The sequence below is a fragment of the Pogoniulus pusillus genome, chromosome 17 (assembly GCF_015220805.1).
Source record: "Pogoniulus pusillus isolate bPogPus1 chromosome 17, bPogPus1.pri, whole genome shotgun sequence".
Taxonomy (NCBI): Eukaryota; Metazoa; Chordata; class Aves; order Piciformes; family Lybiidae; genus Pogoniulus; species Pogoniulus pusillus.
The window spans coordinates 17,554,419-17,582,383 of record NC_087280.1 but is presented as its reverse complement, the minus strand read 5'-3'; the positions used below and the strand labels follow the sequence as shown (position 1 = coordinate 17,582,383).

General features: G+C 47.5%; 2 protein-coding genes across 7 annotated transcripts; one reads left to right on the top strand and one right to left on the bottom strand.

Annotated features, from left to right (window-relative positions):
• Positions 1-200: 200 nt before the first annotated feature.
• ANKDD1A (ankyrin repeat and death domain containing 1A) lies at positions 201-12,938 on the top strand. Of its 4 annotated transcripts, none has more exons than XM_064157974.1 (15): positions 201-349; positions 2,488-2,591; positions 3,305-3,403; positions 3,980-4,078; positions 4,236-4,340; positions 5,124-5,222; positions 5,613-5,711; positions 6,845-6,943; positions 7,274-7,372; positions 7,758-7,856; positions 8,711-8,809; positions 10,044-10,139; positions 11,291-11,492; positions 12,181-12,312; positions 12,520-12,663. In XM_064157974.1, exons 1-15 carry the CDS (start codon positions 316-318, stop codon positions 12,579-12,581), a joined length of 1,527 nt encoding a protein of 508 aa, XP_064014044.1. In that variant the 5' UTR covers positions 201-315; the 3' UTR covers positions 12,582-12,663. The 4 variants fall into 4 exon arrangements, 3 of the variants coding, with proteins under 3 accessions (XP_064014044.1, XP_064014046.1, XP_064014043.1); XM_064157973.1 differs by having other exon boundaries at positions 205-349; positions 8,660-8,809; XR_010305413.1 differs by lacking the exon at positions 12,520-12,663 and having other exon boundaries at positions 8,660-8,809; positions 11,291-11,600; positions 12,181-12,266.
• A 997-nt stretch (positions 12,939-13,935) lies between these two features.
• On the bottom strand, positions 13,936-26,691 carry SPG21 (SPG21 abhydrolase domain containing, maspardin). 3 transcript variants are annotated; one of them, XM_064157978.1, is made up of 10 exons: positions 26,554-26,691; positions 23,474-23,521; positions 23,167-23,260; positions 18,894-19,055; positions 18,073-18,153; positions 17,394-17,539; positions 16,813-16,921; positions 16,234-16,341; positions 15,392-15,532; positions 13,936-14,562 (listed from the first exon to the last, which is right to left on the bottom strand). In XM_064157978.1, exons 3-10 carry the CDS (start codon positions 23,227-23,229, stop codon positions 14,440-14,442), a joined length of 933 nt encoding a protein of 310 aa, XP_064014048.1. In that variant the 5' UTR covers positions 23,230-23,260; positions 23,474-23,521; positions 26,554-26,691; the 3' UTR covers positions 13,936-14,439. The 3 variants fall into 3 exon arrangements, with proteins under 3 accessions (XP_064014048.1, XP_064014047.1, XP_064014049.1); XM_064157977.1 differs by lacking the exon at positions 23,474-23,521; XM_064157979.1 differs by lacking the exons at positions 23,167-23,260; positions 23,474-23,521; positions 26,554-26,691 and adding an exon at positions 19,646-19,792 and having other exon boundaries at positions 18,894-19,006.
• Between the last annotated feature and the right edge of the window lie 1,274 nt (positions 26,692-27,965).

The window sequence follows — 27,965 nt, the reverse complement described above, 5'->3', positions numbered from 1 at the left end:
CTCAGCTTTCTTTTCTCCAGGCTAAACAATGCCAGAGCCCTCTGCCGCTCCCACCGAGTCTTGTTCCCTAGACGCTCCACCAGCTTCATTGCCCTTCTCTGGGCCCCCTCCAGGACCTCAGGGTCAGCCTCGAACGTCCCGAGAACAACCTGTGCGTCAGGAAGAGGCTCTGGCTTACTTCGTTTTCCTTTAAGGAACAGCTCAAGAGGCGCTCTGCGGCAGCGAGGCGGCGACACCGAACCCGCCTTTCGGGCGGCAGGGCCGCGGCTGCCAGCCTACCCTGTGGCCGCGGTGACGAGGCCGGCGGACTGCGGCATGGAGAACGACCTGGCCCCAGAGGACGACGACCGTGAGTAGGGGCCAAACGAGGAGCGCCCAGCGGGGCGGGGAAGCCCGGGCCGTGAGAGAGAGCCGTGCGCGGCAGAGGGCGGGCGGAGCGCCGGCTGCCTGCGGCCCCGCGGGGGGCTCTGAGGCAGGGCCGCGGTGCTGGGAAGAGAGACGAGAGACAGGAAAATCCATGCGGAAATAACGCGGGTGGTTAGCCTACGTGGGAATCGCGCCTGCTTTTACCTCAGCGCATCCTGAATGCAACGTCAGTACCCTCTATTTCGGCCTTTTGGGTCCATTTATTGAGCGGTCGCCGCCTGTCCTGGGTTGTCTTTGTGTCCTGCAGCCTCAGGCAGAGCTCAGCAGACAGCTTTAACACATTCATCTGGGTGCCTTTTGTCTCCTTCGCTGCTTTTTAAGATCTCTTGCATAATAAACTGCTAGCGAGATGGTGCATTTCACTGAGGGTTAATGACCGAAATTGTTTTCTAATGCCGTTTGGGAGAACTGAAGTTCCATCTCAACGTGAGGAGAAACATCTTTGCTGTGAGGGTGCTGGAGCATGGAAGCAGGCTGCCCAGAGAGGCTGTGCTGTCTCCCCTGAACATCGTGCTCCTGGGCAAGCCGCTGTGGTTAGACCACACCTTGAGTACTGTGTCCAGTTCTGGGCCCCCCAGTTTAGGAGGGACATTGAGATGCTTGAGTGTGTCCAGAGAAGGGAGACGAGGCTGGGGAGAGGCCTTGAGCACAGCCCTATGAGGAGAGGCTGAGGGAGCTGGGATTGGTTAGCCTGGAGAAGAGGAGGCTCAGGGGTGACCTTATTGCTGTCTACAACTACCTGAGGGGTGGTTGTGGCCAGGAGGAGGTTGCTCTCTTCTCTCAGGTGGCCAGTGCCAGAACAAGAGGACACAGCCTCAGGCTGCGCCAGGGGAAATTTAGGCTGGAGGTGAGGAGAAAGTTCTTCCCTGAGAGAGTCATTGGGCACTGGAATGGGCTGCCCGGGGAGGTGGTGGAGTCGCCGTCCCTGGGGCTGTTCAAGGCAGGATTGGAGGTGGCACTTGGTGCCATGGTCTAGCCTTGAGCTCTGTGGTAAAGGGTTGGACTTGATGATCTGTGAGGTCTCTTCCAACCCTGATAATACTGTGATACTGTGGTGGCCCTGCTCTAGCAGGTGCCTTCCAGCCCCCGCCATTCTTTGGTTCTGTGCAGTACTGTAAGGTATGAAATACCCTGGAGCATGAGCTCCAAGAAAGGAAGAAAAACTGCTGAGTAGCTGCTGAAATGGTGCTGTTGGACAGGTGCGTGCCATAAGTGCATTTACAGGGTGGCCACTAAAGTGGGACGCTCAGGCCCTCAAATGGTCCCTGGAGGTCTTCAAGAAAAGGCTGGATGAGGCACTTGGTGCCACGGTCTAGTTGGCTGGATAGGGCTGGGGGATAGGTTGGACTGGATGATCTTGGAGGTCTCTTCCAACCTGGTTGATTCTATGATTCTACAGCCTTAGCAATGTGAGGTTTGTTATTGCACCTTCACAGGTGGAGGATAGAATAAACAAATCCAGGAACAGATTGGCATCTTGTGACAGTGGTGGTCATAAAATCCAAAAGACCCATTTCTGTCACCCGAAGAGCAGGGGCAGCAACATCTGCTTAGCTGAAATAGAGGCTCTGCTCCACTGAATGGAGATAACCAGACTAATGCACACCGTTGACTAGGAAGTGGCAGTAAAGAGACAGGTCTCTGCTCAGCTGCTGCAACCATCTGTGGCAGGACTAATAGTAACTGCAGAAAGTGGTGCTCAAGAGGAAAAAAAGCAGCAGAGAAGTACAAAAGTATTTGGGGAAATTCATGCAGCTAGAGGGACAATTTCTCTCTAGAGTGGGGATGATGGTGGCTGCAGTTTAGGTCTCAGCATCTTTTCTCTTCTGCCCAGTTTGGAATGAACGCTCTTCTATCTGCCTGGAAGCAGAGACAGTGGGAGAGGATGAATCCAGCAAACATGCCAATGTCTCTAGGGATAGAGTTCTTGCTGGAGGAATCTTTCTGCAGTTTTACTCAGAGATGTTGGGGCCAGTGTGATGAAGGGGAGGTTTGTTGGGACATGCTGCTCTGTGCTCCTTGCCAGCACTGTTGCAGTGTCCACTCTTCTCTCTGCTGCAGTGCTTCATTCAGAGAAGGAGTTCCATGATGCAGCAAAGCGGAATGACGCAGCCAGGATGGAGGAGCTTATCAAGAGAGGAGTCGATGTCAGAGCCAAAAACAGTGTAAGCCCAGGTTCTTGCCACCTCTGAACGATATGGCCAGGATGGGAGGAGCTTAAAAAGAAAGGGGTCAATATGAAAGCCTAAACCAGTGTAAATCCAGGTTTTTGCCACCTCTGAGCTCAAAAAGTGCTGAGGATGTTTCAAAATCACAGCTCGTTAACTAATCGTCTCAGTAGCTGCTGGATTGGTCAAAGCTTTCAAATACACCTATCTCCCTGTGCTCAGGAGTGCCTGTGGCCACTGAGCAGCTTCACAACTCACTGAAACCCACAACACTATTATCCTGAGAGGGTTGTAGTTTATTGTTCTCCTTCAAATGAAAGGTTTTGACTTTACTATCTCTGCAATGAAAGGTTTGGACTTTACTATCTCTGTACACCAAGGTGGTGAGAAGGACTTGGTTCCTGGTACAGATCTCCCCTTGTTGACCAGGAGGGATCTGGAAATGCAGGATTGCCCCTGTCCCTGCTGTTTCGGTCTGTCCATCCCTGGGTGTTTTGCATTGCTCTATTGTAGTGCAGTGCTGCAGTGTCTGAGTAGAAGGTGGCTAGCAGCTGTCTGTATAGAGAGCAAAGAGGCTCTGTAGAAAGAGAACCTTGCACAGTGTGTGGATTTCTGGCTCCATGGATGGCAAAGGAGACTTTAGCCTTCAAGAAGGCTGGTGGATAGACGCTCTGCATACATCAAACTTTCCTTTCCTTCCTTCCATTCAGACAGACCGGACTGCCCTGCACTGGGCTGCGGGAGCAGGGAACGTAGATGCAGTGCGACTCCTCCTGGATCATGACATCCCAGTGGATGACAAGGACAGTGTATGAAAGGCAACTCTCCCTTGTGTGTTTTGCAGATGTGGTCTTTGTGTATGGGCTGGCAGTTAGAGTCTACACCATTGCCCTGGATGGGTGGTACAAGACATTGCTGTGCTTGGAAAATTGCTGAAACAGATGCAGCACCCTTCTCTGCAGCAAGCCTTGTTTCCAGATGTGTCTCTGCTCTGTCTTTTGGCTTTTTCCTTGCAGAGTGACAGAGAAGTAGGCTCATAGAATCTTTGATGTTTTCCACATAGCATGGGGATTCTTGACTTCCAGTCATGTTTGTGGGGCTTGTGGGGAGATAGTGACAGCCAGCAAGCTCTCTCTCTCCCATAACAACCAGGCTAATGCACGCCATTGATTAGGAAGTGGCAGCCAAGAGGCAGGTCTCTTGCTCAGCTGCTGCAACTGTGTCAGGAATAATAGTAACTGCAGAAAGTGGTGCTAAAGAGAAAAAAAAAATCAGAGAACAAAAGTATCTGAGAAAATTCATGAAGCTAGAAGGACAGCTTCTCTCTAGGGTGGGGATGATGGTGGCTGCAGTTTAGGTCTAAGCATCTCTTCTCTTCTACCCAGTTTGGAATGAATGCTCTTCTCCTATCTGCCTGGTTTGGTCACCTCCGTGTTCTGCAGATCCTCCTCAATGCTGGGGCCAAGACCGACTGTGTCAATAGGGTGAGAGAGTCTTCCTACCTGGGTCCATCATGCAGCTCTAGACAGTGAAGGGAGGGAAAGAACGGAATGGATCTTTGATAGCAAGAACAGGTTGCTCACAGAGACATTTCCACAGACTTGGACTTTTTGAATGAATGATCCTTTACCTCCTCTCCAGAATGGCAGGAACCTGCTCCATTGTGCAGCTCAGAGAGGACACATCCAAGTAATGGAGTTCATCATGGAGCACCTGGAGGACGTGTGTGTGGATAAGACAGACAAGGTAAGAAAGCTCTTCACTGTTTTGTTTCATGACAGCTGATGCTCTACTGAGCTTACCGGGGAAGTTGTCCTTGGTCTTGGGAAGAGACTCAGAGTCTCATGCTACTCCCGGAAGCCCTCCTGCAGATTGGGGCTTAGTGATGATGGAGGTTGTGGCTCTGGCCAACCTTTGACAGCTAAGCCCTCCCAATACAGCCTTTTGCAGAGTAAAAGCCTTCTCTGTTGCAGCTAATGCTCCAGGGTATATTGTGGGTAAGCAGTAACCACCTTCTTCCAGTGTGTTCCAGCGTTGGTGATTGGCACCTGAGGACAGCATTGGAACACACAGGAACTCGCACACACTCCTGCTCCATGGCTTTCATGGTTCCAAGAGTGATCCTCACTCGTGCTTGGGAGTTAAATGAGGCAATAAGAGATTTGCCTTTCCCTAAAAGGGGTTCTGAATCACTTGATAACTAGGAGCTCAGACAGTAATTAATTTTTTTTATCCTTAGTTGCTTTTAACAAATTATTATCCTCTAGTTACAAAAAAACAACACTGAAAAGATCTCTTTTGCACTGTTTGGATTTGCTAGCCTCAGTGGACAGCTCTGTTCAACTCGTTTTGTTAAGGTCATCCAAAATGTTAAGCAGAATAAAAAATGACTATTTTTGAAGTGCAGCATTTTCCCCTCACCAGTGGACTGGGTTTTCACCAAGGCATTATTACCTTCCTAGCAGCAAATGATTTAATCTTGTGTTTTCTGGGCCTCTCTGGACTGCATTTCTTTGTTTCCTTTCAAAGATGGACAGGACAGCATTTCACCTGGCTGCAGAGCATGGGCAGCTGGAGGTGGTGGAGTTCCTCATTCGGCTGGGATGCTTTCACAGTGCCAAGGACAAGGTATGGGCATCAAACCACACACAAGGGAAGTAAACTCCAAGGGTTAAAGTCAGGCATCAGGATACTAAATAAGACTTATGCAGGCAATTGTCAGCTGTTGTAACAATGGTTCTGGTATGTCAGGACTCTTCTTCCTATCCAATTCCAAGCCACAATCCATGATGGATTTTCCTCCAGGGCTTTTCAGGCATGACCCATAGCAGTATAGGATACACAGCTCCAGTTGAAGGTAGCTGGATATCTTTCCTCCCTGCGCTCCTTTTAGAGGATTGTTTCAGATTCCTGCTACTGGTCACAGCCTCCTTTTCTGTCCTGCTGGGTGTCCTGTGTGTGAGGTTGTGTGTGAATGCTCATGCTGTGGTGCACATATAAAGTGATGTTTACTTTCAGGAAGAAAACACAGCCTTGCATTTAGCTGCTAAAAATGGACACCTCTCTGTACTGCAGAAGGTTATAGATATTGGAGTGGACCTTGATGAAAAGAACTTAGTAAGTACATTTAAATGAAATAAAACCCACATCAGTTTCATCCTATGTCTCCCTAGAAGTGTTCTACTGCCACAGTCTCCAGGCTAAGTAATGGGAGGTCTAGGAAAGAGATTTTTTTATCTAGAGCATACCTGTGTGAACACAGGTCACACTTGCTGAGTTTCAGTGAAAGACAACATCCTTCTTGGATCAATAGCCAGTTCTAACTTCTTGCCTTTCCTTCCTGTTCTATCTGCTCACCTGCCTTATCACTCCATTTAATCTCCTTTTTTCTCCCTGACCCTTGTACATTCAAGTGCCTAAATGGTTATTGAGTGTGTTCTAAACTAAATTTCCCTGTGCTTTATAGTATTGACTTAGTCACTGAACATATGGACCTTCTGTTTGAAATCTCTCTCTTTGACAGACCAGCTTTGGAAAATGATGTGGTTGGAACACAGATAATGATACAGATAGCAAATATTGGCTTAGTAACTCTGTTATTTATTCCAGGGCACGCTCTCAATGAACTTTATCAGCAATTGTTTTAGTCTTATTTAGTTACTGTCTTTGAAAAGTGTATTTGATTGTGATTAAGATCTGAAAGAGAGGAAAAAACACGTTCTGTGGTAATTCTGGAAGCGTTTGTCTACCCCTAGATGAGCTGCCTTTTGTGCAAGGAGCAATAATAAAACCAAATTAAATCACTTAGGAATTCTGCTTGTTTTAGTTTCCTTGTAAAGAAATGAGCTGCAGTCCTCAGAGGCAAAACCAGTGCTTAAGGGCTACAGATTTCAGTCCTGCCTATGGCTGTCTCTGGGCTTCTCCATGAAAATGATTTGTCTTCAATGTCCACATGAAACCCTTTTTTGTTTGCTAATGAACTGAAGAGAAGAAAAGATGGGGAACACGGTGTCTGCCTCCTGGGCCCATAGGCCAGCTGTTCCCAGTGACATAAGGACAGAGCAGTGCTGATCTGTCAGTGGAAGACAGTTGTGTTCCTTATTTTCCTAAGAATTGCCTGGAGATCCCTGGCCCTCAGGACTGGTGTTTTAACATGCCATGGATTCAGAAGATAGGGTGGGGGCTTGCTTGTTCTACTGCTTTGGCTTTCTTACAGAAATGCTGCTTGTCATCTTCTTTGCCTTGTACAGGAGGGACTTACAGCTCTGCACCTGGCTGCTGAGGGGGGTCACAGTGACTCTGTGAAGCTGCTTTTGCAAGCTGGTGCTGATGTCAATGCCCAAACCCAGGTGAGCTCTGTGAAGCCAATTTCAACTCCCAGACATTGATTTGTGGATTTTTAGCCTGATGTGAAGCTCCCAGTGAGGCCTCAACTGTTATTGGAAAGCTGTGTGGAGGCCAGCACTTCAGAAATAGCACAGGAAGCCCAGAAAGTATCTGAACACTTCTGATGGGCGAAGCTCTCTGACACCAACATGGTTGTGCCTATGAATTTGTCAGGATGGAGACATGGCTTTCACAGGAGGGAAGCAGGGAGATCTTTGTGAGCATTCTGTAACAATTGCAGCCTCTGAGAAGAAGGCTGGACTAATACTGATCTCTTCTGTCGTGCTTCTCAGAAGAGGATGAGCTGCCTTCATTACGCAGCACTGCACGGCCATCAGGAGATCGCCAAGATCCTCATGGATGCAGGAATCCACACAGATGCTGTGAATCATGTAAGCACCACTCAACATTCTCATCCCTTATGGAGAGGAAAACCTAGTTTGTGGAGCTGTTCAAGAGCACAAAGCAGCTCTGCAAAGCCCAGTGCTGCTGTTGGGGGCTGTACTTACAGAATCATTGAATGGTTTAGGTTGGAAGTGACCTCAGAGACCATCTAGTTCCATCCCCCTGCCATAGGCAGGGACACCTGCTACTAGAACAGGTCACTCAAGGTGTCATCTAACCTAGCCTTGAACACCTGCAGGGAGGGAGAATCCACTACCTCCCTGGGCCAGTCCAGGCTGGTAGCTAGCTTAGAAAAAGACATGCTGGGCACAGCATAGTCCTTTTGGTGCCATGAGCCGAGCTTTTTCTAAGTGCAGGGTCTTCTTCCTACAGCAAAATGCATCAGCAACACACATTGCAGTACTGCAGAACTTCCCAGCCATGGTCAAGCTCTTCATCGATGCAAAGTGTGACCTGGACATTCCAGACAATGTAAGACTGCAGCTCCTGTTCACTGTCCTGGAAATGTGAACCTGTATCATGGGGGGTTGGATCACCCTGGGGACAAGATTAAAGAGAAGTGCTTTAAAACAGGGAAAAGCTGGAAACACAGCTTTAGGAAATGTGGAACCTGTGAAATGATGCTGAGTGTTGCAGTGAGGTAATCACTCGATGGCATTCAACACGCGGGCTGTGCCACGTCCCTGGGATCTATGCACAGAGTCAGGCTCTCTTCTCCCTGCTGGAAGCATGTGGGAGGCGTTTGAGGCCAGAATGTGTTCTGCAGAATGTTTGTGGGGCTTGGAATAGGAGGCAAGCCTGAAGGTAGCTGCACGTCCCAGGAAATGGTGTGTGCTTTGTGAATGAGGGGCTTTGTGTGGCTATTCCAGTTAATGTTTGCTCTCCTAGAGATGTTCCCTCTTGATGTCACATACTGCGTTTGGCTTTAGTTGTTGCCATTACACAGCCCCAAGGTATGCACGCCATACAGTGCACCTAATTTAACCCAGCACTGTGTCCCACAAGCACTTTCCCCCCTTGGCCAAACTATTTGCCTACAGAAATTATTTAATAGGGCTCCCTAAGGAGCTTTATGGAACTGAAGAGGTTCCTTCTTTGGACTGAAATGTTATCAGAGAGGCTTCTTAGTGCTGATGCTGGGACAGACCCAACTCCAGTTGGAGGTAGGAGGGTGTTAGCCCTCAGTTTAAAAAACGATAGAAGGGAAAGGAGGGCAGACCTGATAGCATTCTTACAGTACTTCCTCTTGGGATTGTTCTGTCCTATTCTTTCAGCCTCATACTTACCCCTCTCTGAAATGTAGTCCTTCCACCCTCCTTCTGCAGAGGCAACAGACCTCACTCCACATCGCTGCGGAGCATGGCCGGCAGGACATCGCCGAGATGATTCTCATTGCAGGAGCTAACTTGAAGCTTACAGACAAGGTAAATGTCTGCATGGATTGAGTAGCTTCTGTGGAGCTATGGAAGGGAAATACAGATGGCCCTCACCATGGGTTTCATATTCTCAGTGAAAGCTCATAATAATATGAAATCTGGATATCCCTAGGGATAAAGACCTGAAACACTGCTAAGTGGGTTATTTGCTGTCTACGACTACCTGAAGGGAGGTTGTAGCCAGGTGAGATTGGTCTCTTCTCCCAGGTAACCAGCAACAGAGCAAGGGGACACAGTGTCAAGTTGTGCTAGGGAAGGTATATGCTTGATATTAAGAGGAAGTTCTTCACAGAGAGAGTGATTTGCCATTGGAATGGGCTGCCCAGGGAGGTGGTGGTGTTGCTGTCCCTGAAGGTGTTCAAGAAAAGACTGCATGGGGCACTTAGTGACATAGTCTAATTGACTGGATAGGGCTGGGTGATAGGTTGAACTGGATGATTTTAGAGGTCTCTTCCAACCTGGTTGATTCTATGATTTTGATGTGTTTTGCTGGTTCTTAGGAAGGTACAAAAGAGTGCTGTTGTGCATCTTAATCGTAGAATCACCCAGCTTGGAAAGCACCTCTAAAGGTCATCTGGTCACCGAATCATAAAATCACAGAATTAACCAGGTTGGAAAAGACCTCTAAGATCATCAAGTCTAAGCTATCACCTAACTGTTCTAGAAAAGCTACTTTCCAATCGTGCTCCTTTCTGCTACATGCTTTTAGATTTACAAATCCCCCCTGCCCAATCCAAAATGATGTTCATGTAAGGAGCATAGCTACACTTTCATGGTCACATCAGCCTGTGCTCCTAGGAGGCCATTTCTAATCCTGCATAGCAGAGCCTATAAAACTAGTGAGGTTGTATAAATCACTTCAGTTTCATATGTCAGCAAACCTGCTGTGCAAAAGGCTGTAAAGTGCCCTGGATCATGGTGCTGAACTCCACTGTGAGTTACAGGATATATTCCCACCGACTTCTGTCAAAGGGGCAGATCTCTGTAGAGGTAGAAGAGATTCTGCAGAGTCTGGAAAACGGCTTCCTGTGCCCTGCACAGGATAGCTTGAAAGTAGCTTGCATCTGAGGTAGTTACCGATGGAGAACAGAGGCCCTTTGTCCCAGTGGGGTGCATTGCTCAAAGACCATGCTGCCTGCTACTACAGGCTGCCAGGGCATGGAAGTTGTACCTCTTAAACATCCAAGGTCTTTTCTAGCTCGTTTTTCCCTTCTCATTCCAGCAAGGGAAGACATCTCTGGATGTCGCTGTGCGAGGCAATCACATCAACTTGGCAGACATGATTATCAAAGCTGATCGTTTCTACAGATGGGAAAAGGTGAGCAGGTTTCACCACCCACCCTGCACCTCCCAGGGCAGCTGTAGCTTTCCCCTCTCCTCTGAGATTCCACATTACCAGCTGTCAAAAGGAAAAGAAATACAGGACATCCTGTGACAGGCTGACCTCAGCTTTCATCACCTTACTTAAGAAAAACAAAAGTCCTCACCATGCCAACAACATCTCCTTAAGGCTCTCTTTATTTAAAAAAGCCTATCCTGTTAGAACCCCCAGGCAATGCTGAAGGGAACAGGGGTTTTTGGAGATACTTTGGCAGCTGTTCTCAAATCCCTGGGGGATAGCTTTAGTTCCTTTTCCCAGAAGGAGAAACTGAAGTACTGAGTAGAAAAGTGCTTGGCCCAAGGTTACCAAATAGGATGTGGGGAGTTTTTAAGCAGTGATAAGGAGATATCTCTTGAGAGCCAGGCTGAATACAAGCCAGCAGTGTGCTCAGGTGGCCAAGAAGGCAAACAGCATCCTGGCTTGTATCAGCAGGAATAAGGCCGGAATCATCCTCCCTCAGCACTTGGCACTGGTGAGGCTGCACATTGAATACTGGGTTCAGTTTTGGGGCCCTCACTATAAGAAGGAGATAGAGGTGCTGGAGCATGTGCAGAGAAGGCCAACAAAGCTGGTGAAGGTCTAGAGCATGAATCTTGTGAGGAGAAACTGAGTGAAGTGGGATTGTTCAGACTGGAGAAAAGGAAGCTGAGGAGAGACCTTCTGTGTCTCTACAACTCCCTGAGAGGAGGTTGTAGTGAGCTGAGGTTCAGTCTCTTCTCAGAGAGAGCGAGTGATAGAACAAGAAGAAACAACCTCAAGTTGTGCCAGGGAGGTTTAGAATGGACTTTCTTCCCTGAAAGGCTTGTCAAGACCTGGCCCAAGCTGCCCAGGTGGTGGAATCTGCATCCCTGGAGAGATTTACAAGCTGTATAGATGTGATGTTGAGGGACACAGTTTAGTGGTGGACTTGGCTGTGTTGGGTTATTCACAGTGTTTGTTAGCATGCTGCATTGGAACAAAGTGAAACAAGAGAATTAAGAAATAAAGCACAGCATCAGAATGAGCCCCAGTGACCTGCAGCACCAAGGGTGTGGGGGGCTGCAGAAGGCTGCAGCATCCCAACCAAAACCCCTGTTCTGGATCTACAGGACCACCTGAGCAGCGACTCCAACTCCTGGGTGGCAAAGCCCTTGAGCTTTAAGCAGGATCACAGGCTGGAAACACAGCACATCCGCTCAGTCATGTGGAGATTAGCTACCAAGTACCTCAAACCTGGGGAATGGAAGAAGCTGGCACATTTCTGGAAATTCACTGATGCCCACATTCATGCCATCGAGCAGCAGTGGACAGGTACAAACCACTGCCCAGGCATTCTCCTTCTTACACTTGGGCTGTGTTTCTAGGAAAGCTTGACGAAGACCAGATGTCTCATTTGGAACAACAACAACAACAACCAGGGTAAAAATCCTGGGTTTGATCAATGTAGACTGACTTGCACACATGGATCTGTCTAGGAGTGAAGCTCACAAGCATGGGGGTTGGTGATTTGTTGCTCAGTCTTTCTGAGGCAGTTGCTAGATCTGGGAGATCTTGCTACAGTTCTTCTCCAGGACAGCAGAAACTTGCTGAGTTTACTTTTGGCTTTTAAGGAGCTGAACCAAGAGAGCAGCAAGGTCCCAGTTAGTCCTGAAGAGAGACATTAGCAGAAGCAGGTTGTGTTTCAGAATCGGGTCACTGCTGGCTCAGTTACTGTAGGGACCCTGTAGTTTGTGTGATGTGAAGGACTGTGCTGTGCTCTGTGTCACCGTGAAGGGCTGCCTGACAGGGCCAGGCTCACCCATGGTCACTCTGCTCAGTTTCAAGTGAACAGCAATCGCAGCACAACCAGGACCTATGCTGACCTGTACTTGAGAGCCTCCTAGTAGAACTCAAAAAGGAGGGAGAGTTGTCCAGTCCCTGCCCCACAGTTCAGAAATGGGCTCTGTCAGGGCCACACACCGTGAAGGGCAGGATTTCAGTTGTGGTTTGATCTTGCCAGGCACCAAAAGCTACAGGGAGCATGGCCACAGAATGTTGCTTATCTGGCTCCACGGTGTGATCACAGCAGGAGAAAATCCAATCAAGGGATTGTACGAGGGCCTTGTGGGGATTGGAAGAAGAGATTTAGCAGGTAATACTTTTGTCTCACTTCAAATAACACACTGAGCACTGCCTGAAGTCTGTGGTTACACAGAGGAATACTTAAATGGGAGCCTACTGCTCTGCCCCATTGCTACCATTACACATAATTCCTGTTTTTTCCTTTTATTCTGGTGGAAGAACACATCCTGGCACAGCTTGACACTTCCTGAACAGCAGAACGTTCTCTCTTTTACAGAAAGCATTCGGAAAAAAGCCAACGCCGACTCTGCCTCCCCTCGGAAGTGTGTGGCAATGTAACAGCGGCTGCATTCTCGCCTCCTCTGGAGCTGCAGGGGAAACATCTGCACTGCTGCTCTTCAGAAGGCAGCTGCAACTCAAGGGTTTGTCATCAGCAGCTGGAACGGCTGCTGCTTCCTCCTTGGGCTGAAACGCGATGGGATCGGCAAACAGACGTGGTTTAAAACGCCTCTGTATGCAGAAGGGAAACTTGGATCAGCTCTTGGGTGTGGCCCGAGTTCAGTGGGTGAGCCTCATTCCTCAGACTATGAGGGTCAGGAAATACTGGGTTACTGTAACTTGTTTACTTCACTTTTTTGTATTTACCTTTTTAATTGTCATTTTTTAAGTTATTGAAGGAAAAGCCTGTTTTCAGCAGTGTTCTTTACTTACCTTTTTTAAGGCAGTAGCATCTGTGACTCAGGAGAGAGTTTAAGAAGAAAAAAATCAATGCTCTACCTGGTCCTACTGGAGGCTTGAGAGTTGTGATCTCTAATCTTCTGTCTCTTCACAAAGAGTTTCAGAGAAGAACATTAACAAAGCCAAGTGCAAAGTCCTGTACCTGGGTTTGGGGCAATCCCAGCACAAATTGGCTGGCAAACAGATAGAGAGCAGACCTGAGAAGGCCTTGGGGGGGTGCTGGGTGTTGAGAAGCTCAACATGAGCTGGCAAGGTGGACTTGCAGCCCTGATGCTAGCTTGGGCCACGTCCCCTGCAGCATGGGCAGCAGGTTGAGGGAAGGAATTCTTCCCTTCTACTCCATTCTCATCTCACCTGGGTCCTCCAACACAAGGACATGGAACTGTTAAGAGTGTATTCAGCAGAGACCACAAAAACTACTGGAGAGCTGAAGCACCTCTCCTATGAAGATAGGTTGAGGGAGCTGGGGCTTGTTCAGTCTGGAGAAGACTCCAGAACTGGAGTGAGACACACAAGATGCTAGGGCTTGGAAAGGATCTCTGGAGATCAAGCCCAACCTCCCTGCCAGAGCAGGACCATATAATCTAGTGCAGGTCACACAGGAAGGCATCCAGATGGGGCTTGGAAGTCTCCAAAAGGGGCCTCAGTCTCTCTGGGGAGTCTGTTTCAGTGCTCCATGACCCTTACAGTAAAAAAGTTCTTCCTCATGTTGAGGTGGAACGTGCTGCAGTTTCACAGGGCTATCACAGGGCACAAGTGAGAAGAGGCTGTCCCTTTCTTCCTGATACCCAGTCCTCAGATACTTATATACATTTATCAGATCCACTCTCAATCTTCTCCTCTCCAGCCTACAAAGCCCCAGGTCCCTCAGCATTTCCTCCTAAGGCATGCCAAAACAAGAGCCACTTATGGGAAGTGTAGTTTTATTGAAAACCATTTTTAAACAGCCAGAAAGTTAAAAATTGAACTGCTTTATTTCAAATAGAAACTAACTTCCAACACAACACATGAAGCAAGTAAGCAATGGCAACATTGGCACTTCAGCATCTTTTAAACCAAACAGTCAACAAAAATAGAGGTCAGCTTCTAAGTACACGATCTGCACGTGGCAATATATACAGCTGAGTGAGAAGTATAAAAAAGAAACATTGTTCTGCATAAGAAGGTGAGAGTGAGGACTTTGGTAGCAAAAAAAAGTCTTTGTTTCTTGGTTTTTGTTTTGTTTTTTAAAAGTGTAGTCTCCAACTGTGTTTCCTTGAATTCAAAGACTAAAAATGAAGCAGATCTATTCCATCACGCTGCTGGAGGTTATCATCCGTGGGTCTTTCACTGATCATTGACCCTGCTGGAATCCACAGTGATCGTCGGCTAACGCTAGGAGAAAGGCAGAGTGGGAACAGTTGATTGTACACAGGAAGACCACCAAACTGATTCCTCGTTTCCACCAGCCCTCCAAACCCTACTGCTCTTCTTGCTCATTGCTGGTGTGAAGACTGATCTTCTGGACTTCCAGCTCTTCTGCACTGACCATGGAGGGATCGATAGCTGCGTACCGAGTGCCATGGAACTGCAGTAAATGGATCTGTTGGACATGGAAAACAACACTAAAATGGGTGTAGAAGCAGAAGTGTTTGGTAAAAGGGAAACATTCCTTCTGAATAATTTTTTGTGAGGATGAACTCATGCTTCTGGAAGACAAGTATGCAGAGAAAGGACAGAGGAAACAGTTAACACTTACAGAATAGCTTGGGTTGGAAGGGACTTTTAAGGGCCATCTAATCCACTTCATTACAGTAAGCAGGGACATCTTCAACTATAGCTGGTTGCTCAGAGCCCCATCCAACCTGACCTGGAATAGTCCCAGGGATGGGCCATATACCCACCTCTCTGGGCAACCTGGGCCAGCATTTAACCATGCTGCATAGAGATTTCAAACCGTGAAGCAGATGGTAGGACCTGGCTAGCACACTCAAGCACTGGCACACTCCTCTCAGGCTTATCTTCAGCTATTGTGGCTTTATCCCTCTCCTCCTTCAAATCTGTTTTAAAGCACTTTCAACAATCTCTGCTGACTGCTTCACAAAAATCCTTTTCTGCCTTTCAGAACAGTTCACCCTGTCTGTTGCCAGCAGGCCTGGTGTTGTGTAGCCCAATCTGTGATCAAAACCCCCAAAGTTCTATTGGTGATACCAATCCCAAAGCCAGGTATTGATTACTAGCACTAGTTACTTCCCTCTTCATTCCCTGCAACTGGAAGGAATAGAAGAGAACACCACTTATGCTCCTGACCCCATACCCAGGGGCCAGAGCAAGCAGAGCTCAGGCAGGTTAAGAAGAGCAAGCACAGAAGAGTCTCCTACTGTAGTTCAGCTACACCATTTAGTGGATTGGGTTGGAATGCAGAGACTCACTTGAATATAGAGGTTGACCTCAGCACTCCTGCAGAGATAGGGGAAGTTGCCTCCTGTTTTGAGATGAGCTCTCCTGGCATTAGGATAAAGCTTATACATTTCTTCTTTCGCCTCAGTCGAAAGCGCACTTTGGTCAAACACCTACACAAGGAGTGCCAGCAGTTAGTTCTGAACCTAATCACATTCTGCTCACAAAATCAGTGCTGCTCCTCAAAGCAGCTCTCAGCTTTCCACAAGTGTCAGCCAGAAAGCTGACTCTGCCATGCCTAAACATATGGCTGTGATACTGCACAGAATATCCCACTCACGATGTAGCACAGAAGAATCAGTGTTGCCCAGTCAGCAGAAGGCTTATCTAAATATAAAGCTAGATGTTGCAAACAGGATCACAGGATGTTAGGGTTGGAGGGGACCTCTGGAGATCTTCAGGTCCAACACCCCCTGCCAGAGCAGGACCATAGAATCTAGCACAGGTCACACAGATATGCATCCAAACAGGCCTTGAAAGTCTCCAGAGAAGGAGACTCCACAACCTCTCTGAGGAGCCTGTTCCAGTGCTCTGTGACCCCTTACAGGAAAGTACTTCCTCGTGTTGAAGTGGAACTTCCTGTGTTGTAGTTTCCATCCATTGCCCCTTGTCCTATCGCAGGCCACAAGTGAAAAGAGGCTGTCCCTTCCTTCTTGACACCCAGCCCTCATGTATTCAAATACATTTATTAGATCCTCTCGTCCTCTCCAGACTACAAAGCCCCAGGTCTCTCAGCCTTTCCTCATAAGCACACATCTGCCAATAGAATATTCAGAGCCCATCCACCAATGGGATGAGGTTGAAGTTAACTTACATCCATAATGGTTACAGGGATGTCCCGTATTTTATGAGGTTCTACATAGGAGTTCTGGCAGTTGAGGGTAAGTCTTGAAGCAAGCTCACTCTGGCCCAGACTCTCCAGCTTTCAGTAGAGAGAAACATCGATTAGCAACATGTTTCACTGCAGGACATTAGTGCAACAGTAACAATGCATTCAAAAAGAAGTTCATTTTAGAGGTACATAACTGCACTGCAGATGAAGAGTTTGAGCTTGTTACTATTCTGCATGAGACAAACGCTTAAAACGTGTTCTGTTAGCTGCTCCTGCCTCTGGAGCATGGGCTACAAATGTATCCCAGAACTTTCTTCTCCTCCTACACCTCAGTTTTTTAACTTCTCCAGAAGTTCTGGTTTACACACAGAGAACTTGTAAGGTCACAGCACAGTAGTTAAATCACTGAGGCTGTTGACAGTCAGCACCAGATAAGGATCCACTCCTTACTCCTCCCCTCTGGGTAAGGATATGAAGGAAGCAGCAGAAATATCTACAACATCCTGCTAAGGAAATCTAGAGAGATTGACACCACAGCCAGCAGAGGACACAGCTACCTACCCTGTCCACCATGAAATCAATCCCATCGGCCATCTCGGGATCTAGAGGACCAGATGCAAAATTCCCAAGGACAATTTTTTTCAGCATAAAGGCAGGCATCAGCCAAAAGCTAAAACAGAAACAAGATGTAACAATCTTCAAGCACTCAGGACTCCAATACTAAGATGCTTTGCTGACTGACTTTGTGCTTTAGCTTCAAATGAAATCCTGAGGGAGCTTTGAGAGTATGGAGATAGAAAACCTGGCAGTTAGGTCCTTGAAATGGTCTGGGAAGAGTCTTGCATTGCAAGAACGGATTTTAAACATGTCAATCAAAACTCTTCTCACTCTAAATGGTTTTGCTAGAAAATAGAGTTCTTAAATCTAACCACACATCCACAGAGGATCAAATTCTACACTCCCAAGTGTGAAAAATCTCCATTTTACTTATGGTGTGGCTTTAAAGTCCCAAATACTCCATCCTGCATTTCCCTCACCCAGGCTGGAAACAAGTCTGCCACATGCCCAACCAGATCTGTGTCAGAGTTCACTGTAAAAAGATTAATGCCACAACTCCAACTGCTTGTCTATGTCTTCCTTACCTGTTTGCTGTCCATGTCTGATTGAAGATAGAAGTGTCACTAAAGGAATTGCACAGGATCAGAGACTGAACTCTGGGAGATTTGTGTGTGTACTCAGCAAATTTCTGAGCTAGAAATCCTCCCAGAGAAGCTCCAAAAAGATGAACCTAATTCAAGGGTTAAAAAAACCCAACAAAACAGATATTACACTTGTGAATAAGGGACCTGTAAACACAAGGTTTCATTGCAAAAAGAAGTCATTCAAGTTCTACCCTGTCCTCATAATTAATTTTTTTAGAAGAATAAAGCTTTTCTATTCAGCTTCTGGATTTTTGTGTGATATAAACATGACAAATACTGAAAGAAGGAAGTGTTCCAGGACACAAATCAAATTCTGTTTGCTCATCACTGTGGTATTCCATGAGTTTAAGAAGGATAACTTCCATGGAATCTTATAAAAAATTAATTAAGCAATACAATTGAATAGGCTTATTAAGTTTAATTTAGGCTAAGTATGGCAACCTTCAAGAGTGTTCACATTAGAAACCAAACAGGTTTCTGAAGTAAAATTGCAGCAGCCTCTTCATTTATAAGCAGCATTTTTGTGTCTTATTTATACACTTGCTCTTAAGTGAGACTCTTTCAAACATTAGGTTTTTATGGCAACTATCTGTCCATTTGCCCAGCTTGGAGCACTCACTTTATCCAGCTGAAGGTGGTCTAACAGTTTCCTGAACCCATCGCAGAACTCAAGGTGATCCCAGTACACCGGATACTGCAACTGAAATAACACAAGAGCTGGTCAGGTCGGAGCAGTTCTCCCACTGAACTGTTCAAGACAGCAACCTGCCTTTTCTGTGCCTTGAGGTTCCTCATCAAGGTGCCTGCTGGCACAAACACCTCCCCCTTGCACAGAAACACACAACTGAAAGCACTGTAAGTTTGCTGGGGAAAATGCAGCATTGCTTTCCTCTAATCGGGGGGAGGAGAGGCCGAAGTGATTTTTCAGTGCTTTCCATAGCATGCAAAGTTGGTACAGAAAGCACTGAGTGCTGCGAGAGGAACAGCAGTGCTCCTAGAGTCACGCTGCTTAGCAGCAATGTTGTTACACAAATCAATTACCTCAGTGAAGCCACAAAGCAGCATGCTGTGAGGATTTAAGGAGTGACAGCACCGGCAGCTACGCAGGCTAAAAACCATTCCCAAGGCAAAACAAAACCCCTGAAACTATACACTTGCCTCACGGCTACCAGATCCAGTTGGAGGCAAGGTCCAGGGCACACAAGGGAGAGCACAGGCTGAGAAGCTAATGATGTGTGTGCATAAGGCTCTGGGTAAATGCTGCCATGAACATACAGCAGTTTTCAGACTGCACCTGCACGCTGCACACTGGAGTACAACTTCACTTTAGGTTTTTGGTGGATTCCCTTTATCAAATGAAGTTCATCTTCATTATCCAAACTATGATTAGGGCAGCAAGCACAAGCACATGATCTTTGACACAGGGCTGAGGATACTCACAGCAATAACTCTGTAACCCCATCCAGTCAGTGCCAGAATTTGCTGGAAGAACACATCTGCAGTTCCACTTACAGGAGGGAGAAAGATGAGAGGGCACCGAATGCTCCTCGGTCCTGCGTCATACAGAGACCAGACTTTACTGTCATCATCATCTACTATTATCTGCAAGGAGAGAGGCACGGTGGGGAGAAGAAACAAGATAAATGAGGATCTTCAGCCACCATCCAGGATTCCTTCCACAAAATCCCTGTCATGTAGTAAATGTTGTACTACTCAAGACTCCTTTGAACTCTTCAGACCATCTTTTACTCCTCTTCCCAGAAGCTTTCTTCCAAGGCCATTTGCTAACTGGAATGACGATGTCTGTATGGATACAGGTGGAGCAGAACTGCAGATCTTTCAGACCTGCACTTTCAGACCTAATGCTCAGTGTCTCCTGACATGAGCTGGATAACAACCACCACATCTTGAGAAAGGATTTATCGTGGTGCCATGGCCCGAGTGAGGCCCAGGAGATCAGTTCTGTGTACTGAAAGCAATAGCTGTAGGCTGGAAGAGCCTGCACTGCCCCCAGGGACAGCTTTTAAACAGTCATCAACACTTACATTCACCAGACAAAAGACATTAGGGGTCTGGACAAAAGGCAAGTCACCTGAATTAAGCCCTAACACTACACATTACTGATCTGAAACAGTTCTGTCTGCCAGAGACAGAGGTACACACAATTCCCAAGGCAGCGTTGCAAAGCTGACCTGGAAAGAAAAATGCTTCCATCATCTGGCAGCATCTCAGAAGCATCCCGCGTGCCTAGGACAGGAGTTCGCTGAAGGAGACCATTCACAGGCAAGCTGTGATCCTTAATGAGCAGCTCTTCACGCAGTGCCCACAGAATCACAGAATTGTTTTGGCTGCAAGAGACATTTAAGATCTTGGGAGTCCAACCATTAACCCAGCACTGCCAGCTCACCACTAAACCATGTCCCTCTGCACCATGTGTACATGGCTTTTAAATGCCAGTTCCATGCCTGGATAACCCTTTTAAGGAAGAAGTTGTCTTTTCTATCACTGCTGGAGCCTGACTTGTTTTTTTTACAGGGCCCGTTCTACCAGCAAACTGGTCTGTGTATTTTGGGTGCTCTTCCAAAGCTCCACAACCCAGCAAAAGCATGCAGCTCATAAGAGATCCATGAGCACAAACCTCTGGGGAAAGCCTGTGGGAATCCATCTCTACTCTGTCAAGGTCTTATAGCTTTGTGAGCAGTGATATACAAGCACAAGTCTCCGTTCCATCACAGCAGCTAAGCTTCTCAGGGAACGAGAGAACTGTGTATCACAAATCAGATTTGCTCGACTAACAGATCTGCTTGTAATAAAGCCAGTACTTCAGACTCTGGGAGCATGTGAGGGATCACATGATGCTGTTGTTCTGTAAAGTCTTTACAAAAATAAAGACTGCATACCAGAGCTTCCAGACCACTGAAAGCAGTTAAAAATAAACCTTATGCAAACCCCTCCCTCAAAACTAGCCCCTGGTACCCAACTCCACAACTCCAGGCCTTGCTGCTCTCCAGTGTCATTCCATCAATAAAGCTAAATCCATTCCGGGTGTCTGCCAGTGGCTACCAAAATGTTTTACCTTTCAGGAGTATTTCCAAAGGTGAATCATAGCCCTTGAAATCACAAACCCAAAGTTAGTTCATGTCTAGGGAACTAAGGCTCAGAGAGAATGTTTCTTTCCTCAAATCACAGAAAACATCTGGTTGGAAGTGACGTCATCAGGTCCAACCTTTGACCCATCCAGATGATGAATCAGTGAGTTTAGAAAACTTGATTTCTAGCTACACGCGGGATCAGTTCACTCCAGTTCCCAGACAAGGCTAAGCCCTCTGCAGGCAGACAACAGTGAAGTTAACTGCTCAGATGGTAGTCACCAGCACTTCTTGTTCAATCAAATCAAGATTGCCTACAGATTACACAAAGGGTAAAATCTGCACTGTGAAATAAGGGGCAGAACTTACTCCCCAAGTTTAGCAGAGTCAAAGTGTCCCAGTGAGGACTTTCTAAAAGAACATTTATCACAGCCAGTGGTGTACACAAATGGGGGCTGACAGGCAAAGCAGAGGAATCAGCTTTTAAAATGTTCTTTTCTGTGCTGTACTTCCTATATCTGACAGGGCCAGGAAGGGTGATGGAGTTGTGCACTTCCTGCTCTGTCAGCAACAGCATCTCAGGTTGTTTTCAAACAAATAGCTCTGGCTCTGCCTCCTTAGGCCAATCTGACAGCAGTGACGCATGTTCCCTAGCAGTAAGGATGGCTGCTCATTCCTTCCTCTGTATTGCATGTGCTTCACCTACACTTCTGGGGGATAACACAAGCAAATGTGTTCTTGAAGACTGCTCCAGAGATTAATGACATTTTTTAATTGGAGGGGGTTGGGGTTTTGTGTTTTTTGTTTCGGGTGGGTATTTTTCCTCCCCTCTCCAGAAGCCAGGACTAATCTATTTCTACTTTCTTCATACCCCATACTCATCATTATAGCATCATTTTATTCGGGAACCACTCAAATGGGTCAGGTACTCCCTCGTCTGAAGGTCACCAGAAGCTTCACTTTACACGTGTCCCTTTTTACAAAATACTGAGCAGTCAGCAGCAGCTGCAGGCAGTGCCCCCTGGCACTGAGCTGCAGTGTCAGTCCCCACAGCATCAACCCCACCTTCTGCTGTAATCACCACCCCCAGCTCCTTCCATTTACCATACAGCATCCCGCAAAGCAGCACCTCAGAGCACCCACACGACCTCCCTCCTCCTGAAATACTGCCCCTGGCTTTGCAGGCAACAGTGTGGCACAGAGAGACTCAGCAGATCTACTGCTGGCCAGAAAGAGAGCAGCTGGACAGTCAGAGCCTGGCCAATGGATCTGTCTTATTTACAGAAAACACAAACTGGCAAAAACAATGACAAAGTCTGAAAATCCTACAGCCCTTCCACAGAATAATTTCTTAGAGACAGCAGCACACTACTCAGCAGAAATAATGCTGGGCACATTTCAGCTTTTGTTTGGGGACACCATTAGGCCACTCCAAAGAGCCCAACTACAACTAGTTTGCTGTTGAAAGAGGTAATGCTGCTCCTGCCTCTGCTGCCAGCACCACCCTGTGCTCCTGCAGCCTGTGCAGCCACCCAGATTAGGGAGCTGAACGGCATCCTGGCTCAAAACCAAAGTAGAAACCACTACCCTACACCCTCACCAAGCTATCCAGGTCACTGACTGCTTGGCTGGTATGGTCACATGAGCAACCATGCTTGCAGGAGCTGCAGGCTGGGGTAGAGGGTGAAGGTGAGATTGTCCCTCATTCCCACATGAGCCTGGGCTGCTGCTGCAGGTCAGGCTGTAACCACAGCCTCAGCAAGCCTTGCCTGCACAGGTACACATTACAGCTGGCCCAGGTGAGGTACTACCTACTCGTAGTAATGCACTCCATGGCCTCTGCAACTCTAGAAGCTGGAGTGCTACACACCTCAAATACTCTCCTGAGCTTCAGTGAAAGAACATGGAGAAATCCAACTGAGAGAGAAAAAGCTGAACAGTGTTATCAAGCAGAAAATATTGCACTGGGGGAGGTTTAGTTAGGTCCTGAAACACTGAAACAGGCTCCCCAAGGAGGCGGTTGAATCCCTATCCCCAGAAGTGTTTGAAAGATGCAGAGATGTGGTGCTAAGGGACATGGCTTAGATTATGGTTGAACTTGATCTTGAAGACCTTTTCCAGCAAAACGATTCTATGACAGCTACAGGACACACAGTGGAAGAAACTGGTCTTTTCCACTGTGGCTAGGGCATCTCTCCACTCACAGGAACCCTGTGAGCAGCCCAATTGATGAGAACTGCCTTCAGATGCTCTGTTTTGGTCTTAGGACAATGGATAGGAACTGCAGAAATGACTTGCAGCTGGGCCAGCTGTTCTGTCCTTGGTTCAGTGCAGGGCACACAGGCAGCTCCACAAGAGGCCATACAAATGGTCCCCATCACACACCATTTCCTTCAAGTCAAGGCACCAAGACTCCAGGCACTGCTGTCATAGCTTAGAACTGTGAGTCTCCCTGTTCCCCACCACCACATGAGGATGTGACCTCTGAGAAGCATGTGAAAATCAAGAGCATACTTCCTGCAATCACACAACACATGGGACAACAACTCAGGCGATAAGCCAGGTTCCCCACTACAAAGCAGGAGGAGACACTTCACCTGGAAGCCAATCACAGCTGTACACACCTTTTTAAGGGGAACCGTGCTTCTGAACCAGTTGTAGTCAGGAGAGACTTTAATCTCTCCCATGGTGTTTAGAAAACACCCAGTTTAAGTCAGCCTGCAAAAAGAGAGACAAAGGTAGAAATCAATACAACGGCTTTATCACAGGCGTTGCTCGAAAGCGGTGCAGGAGGCATTTGCAAAGGTGAGTTTGCTCTTACCAGCTGATTGTACAACCTCTGTGTCACACCAAGTTTACTTACCCTCCGTTTTCACCACAAAGCATTTAATTATTCTCCCAAGGGGCAGTCACCTGACTGCTGTACTGTACCTTATTATGAAACGACGAGGCTTTTGTAACCGCATTCCCATGTAACAGCTGTGGAGAAAGACAACTGTGTGGCTGGCTGTTAAGTGGCCTAAAAACCTACAGCACTCTTCCAAGTTTGTTTTTAACTTCCTAAACGACTCCAAATTTATATCTAATAAATATTCACACGATGCACTCAGCAGCTCGTGCAACACTCATGTTATTTCACAAACCTACTGCCCAAGTATTCAGACCATGTTCTCCCACCTCAGTCTAACTGACCCAAAGGAGTCCCACAGTGCCTTGGGAGTGTCAGCTGACTGAGGCTTAACATCCAGAAGAGCACTGAGGTTTTAATTCTATCCATACAGAAGCTGATTCTTGTCAGGAGTTACCAACAAAGGTGTCTTTGAAGCACACCAATTAACACAGAACAAATTGATTCAGAGCTGAAATGCCACTAAACCACCCTGAAGTCAGAATGTCCTAGCTGCACAATGAGAGGGTTTTACAATTCTCCACTAATCTGCAACAAACACTCAAGTACCCTCTAGCTTTTAACTGTTTTAAAGCAGCAAGAGACCATCAACTTCCATTTATACAATGGCTGGTATCAAACAGTTTTGAAGCTGGCAGATTCAAGAGCTTCGCCTTAAAAGCCAACTGCCTCCGGAGATTACTTTCATGCATTCACACACAGCAACAAGTACAACCAAACAAAGCAACTTTTGCTCTCGCTACTTCACAGTTGCCAGGTATAAATCAATAGGTTTTGCTTTTTAAATCCTCATAAAACAAGACCTCAGTTTGTTCCGAGTCAGTTCAATTAATTCCTCCCTGCAGGAAAGCTGATGGTGTGCAGGCTTAACTAGCTTACTGGGTTACAGATGGATTAACAGTTCCTTACAACTTCCTCATCTTTCATTCTTTGTTTGCTTTGTCCTCATTTACTTATTTCCAAGCAGAGAAAACACAGGTTTTAAAAGAGAAAGTACTTTCTAAACTGCAAGGCAGACCACATCTTCCACCTCTCCTGCTCAACAAGGGTTTGAGGAAGGAAATTCAGCTGCATGGCCATTGTTTCAATTTTGTGTTGTGCTGCTTGATCATCTGTTCTACTCTTTGTCACAGTCTGGCAGCAGGTACAGTGGAGGTAAAAAAAATCTCTTCCAGCAGCCTGCAAGGCAGCACAGGCACAGAGCTGTATCACTGGGCTAAGAGAGGCAGATGGGTCCTCAGAGAAACAGCAGCTTAGTCTAATTCCTTTCCATAACCATGCATTAAACGCCTATCAAAAAGCTTTTCAGCAAACCACTGTGACAAAATTACAGCAGAAATAACAAATTACAGCAAATGCTTCAAACCAAAGCCTTCTCTTTGTGTCTCATATTACAGCAGGGCCAAGAAGAACAAGTCATGGTCAGGCCTCACTACACTAGGCACTGTGCAGACACAGGGAGAGAGGTGCTAATAATTTGGGTTACCATAAAGAGTTGGCAATCTCTTCCTACTGTGATTATCTCTTTTTCTGCCACCCCAGCCCTTCAGCACCGTTAATTTTTGTGGGCTGCCACATCCCTTGGTAGCACAGAGCTGTCTATTGCTAGGACAGGTAAGGAAATGGCAAGATGCAGATGAACTCTGTCCTGTCAGCATATCTTAGCTCACTCCAAAGCAGGCTAAGTGTCCATCTGAAACTTAAATTGTGAGCGTTCCAGTTCACCTCTTACTACTTATGGAACCAAACTGCTGGTCACGTGGGCTAATTTCTCCCAGCTCCTTCCTAGCTGATTTCTCCCAGCTTCTTTCTTGTGGGGGTGCTTCTGTGACCACCAATCCCAAGGACTGCCCCTCTTCAAAGCAAGACTAAACAGTTTTTTCTTTAAATCACAGGATTTTTTTGCTGAAGTCAAAGTCTTATTATCGAAGCATTAAATCTGCACACACAAATATTCAAGTCAACAATAACTATGTTTTCCTCCAGCCACAGAAAAACTGCACCATGAACTCAAAACAAGGAACCAGCCATTGAAGGAAACACAAAGCACCTGATGCTGTTCATGATCCATCCTCTAAAGACCTGAGTGCCACTTTTAGCAAAACCAAACAACCTGAAGAATCTAACCTCTTAAAAATCACTGTTATAAAGTAAGAGTCACCTATGGATGCGTTCAGAGCATTTGATATTATTCTCCTTTTGGGCTACCCCCACTGCATTAGTGCTGATTTTTTGCTGGTTACTGAGTTAGTAAAACTTTGATCCTGCCACTAGAAAGGACACCCCTGTGAGAGTGCATCAGATGAACAGAAACTGTCTGTCCCCCGTGCCATGCCTGTGTGAGCCAGGGCCGCTGCGCAGACGCTCTCCCACTGCACTAGTAACGAAGCACTCACTCCCACGGGCCAGAGACCTGAATCAGCAACACCAGCACCAAGGGCCGGTGGAGTCTGCAGGCAAACCCCAGGAGGTGCAGAGGAGATGTCAGAGCTACGGGTGCATTACGGAAGCCAAACAGATGCAGCAGAGAAGAATTACAGATAGCTGGATCACAGCAGCAGGAACTTTGCCTCATCCCCAGAGCTGTTCCCATTAACCCTCACCCAGCCTGCCCACCGACCTCAGTCTCTGCTCCGCACCCCCTTTCTGCAACCACAGTTTTGCAGGGAGGAGACAAAACCCCATTCAGCACTCCCATCCTGGCCTCTTCTCCCCACAGAGGAGGCTGAGGCAAGCCCTTCTGCTGAGAATACCCCCGGGAAGAACTCGCAGGGCTGGGCTTTAGGCTCCTTGCAGGACCGGTTCCGAAGCACCCCTCCTTCAGCCCAGAGCCCCTCAGGGGTCGTGATAACCTTCCCCCGGCCCGACACCTACTCACAGCCGCCCGAGCCCTCAGGCACAGCCTTGTCCGTGGGTAATGCTATAGCGGAGCCTGATGGACACACATATACACACCAGTCGCTCCAAGGGCCTCCAGTCTTCTCAGGGACTACCCGGCCCCTGAGAGCCCCCCTCCCCGGTACGGAGCCCCGAGGAGAGGGACAGGCCTGTCCCCACAGCGACAACGCTCCTCACACAAGCCTTCCCGCTTCGCGGCGCTCACCGGCTCGGCTCTGCTCGGCGCGGCCCGGGGACAGTGAGGACGAAGACCTGCCGCTCCCCTCCTCCCCGGCGCGGCCGAGCCGGGCCCCGCTGCCGGACGCTGCTTCCGGGCGCTGCGTGACCGCGGGGAGGAACGCGGGCGGGGCGGAAGGCGGGCGGCCGCCATCACTGCCGAGGCGGAAGCGAGCGCCCGGGCGCCATCGCTACCGAGGCAAAAGGTCACGTGTCCTCCTCATGGGGCGGTGATTGGTCGGCAGCTGTGAGGGGCTGCGGCCGCCATTAGCGCCCCTGGGCTGGGAGCGTGGGGGCTGCTGGTGGCTGCTCTCGTCGGGTTCTTCATAGAATTAGGGTTTAACCTAGGAAAAAAGGTATGGCAGCACGCTATTCCCCTTTCTCCCTCCAGGGTGCTTGGCGCAGGTGCGACAGTGACCGACCGCTGCCATCCAGCGGGAGAGAGCATCGTAGTTTCGGTAGATGGGATAAATCCCAAGTGATTCACTGGTCGGTGCTCAGCTCACAACCTGGCTTTAAATAGAGGAGGCTTTTTTCAACTCCGTTAATCTTGGATCTTTTCATCATAGAATCATTTAGGTTAGAAAATAAGATCATTAAATCCAACCTTTTAAAAGGTTGCATTCAAGGCTACGCTCAAACTGGAGTTAGATAAAGTCAGATAGAAGGTGTAATAGTACAACATGCCTCTTGTATATAGAGAAGTAGCTGCAGTTAAAGTGCTGAGCAGGGAGAAGTATTCATTCAGATACTCTTTCATGAGTAGCATTTTACTGGTTTATTTTCAGTACACCAAGTTTAAGGGGAAGCTCATAGGAGCAAGCTGAGATCACAGTGTGTTGCTGTGAGTGTTGCAGATGTGCTGTAAACCAGGGGATAAACGAGTATGCAACCAGTAGCCACTGTAGATGTCACCATCCTGCTGCCCTCTGTGCTTTCAGGAAGTGTGATCACAAGGAAAACTGCTTTAACCAACACATGTCAGTCTGTCCCTTCGCCTAACCTGCCATTCCTGCCTGACTCCCTCAGGAAGCTCCTAAGAGGAAACACGGTGGTGGTTTAAATGCATATTAAAACCAGGTTGTAGGTGGTGACGATAAAGCTGTATTTTAAAAGAGTTTGTCAGAAGTTAAAACTGCTGTTCAACACTCCTGCTGCACGCAGCCAAGCAGCGCAGTGTGTATTGCCTGTTGTGAGTGTGGTCTGGTGGTGTTTGCTGAAGGGGCAGCTCAGGATAACTGAGGAGAGTAGCAGGTGATGTGCTCCTGTCTCTGACTCATTCCTAAGACTGGTTGGGAGCAATTAGCTTCATTTAATTGGTATGTGATAAATAGGAGTTGATTCATAAAATTATTTAGGTTGGAGAAGACCTTAAGTATGATCAAGTGCAACTACAAACCT

Bases quoted from the DNA above. Each gene is read 5' to 3' on its own strand.
- ANKDD1A (XM_064157973.1), top strand. From the start codon at position 316: ATGGAGAACGACCTGGCCCCAGAGGACGACGACC. The intron at 5,223-5,612 runs GTATGGGCATCA...GTTTACTTTCAG, and splicing joins TTCACAGTGCCAAGGACAAG to GAAGAAAACACAGCCTTGCA. The intron at 12,313-12,519 runs GTAATACTTTTG...TCTCTTTTACAG, and splicing joins TGGAAGAAGAGATTTAGCAG to AAAGCATTCGGAAAAAAGCC.
- SPG21 (XM_064157978.1), bottom strand. From the start codon at position 23,229: ATGGGAGAGATTAAAGTCTCTCCTGACTACAACTGGTTCAGAAGCACG. The intron at 16,922-17,393 runs GTAAGGAAGACA...TTTCTGTTTTAG, and splicing joins CAGACATGGACAGCAAACAG to CTTTTGGCTGATGCCTGCCT. The intron at 16,342-16,812 runs GTAGGTAGCTGT...CTCTACTGAAAG, and splicing joins TTGATTTCATGGTGGACAGG to CTGGAGAGTCTGGGCCAGAG.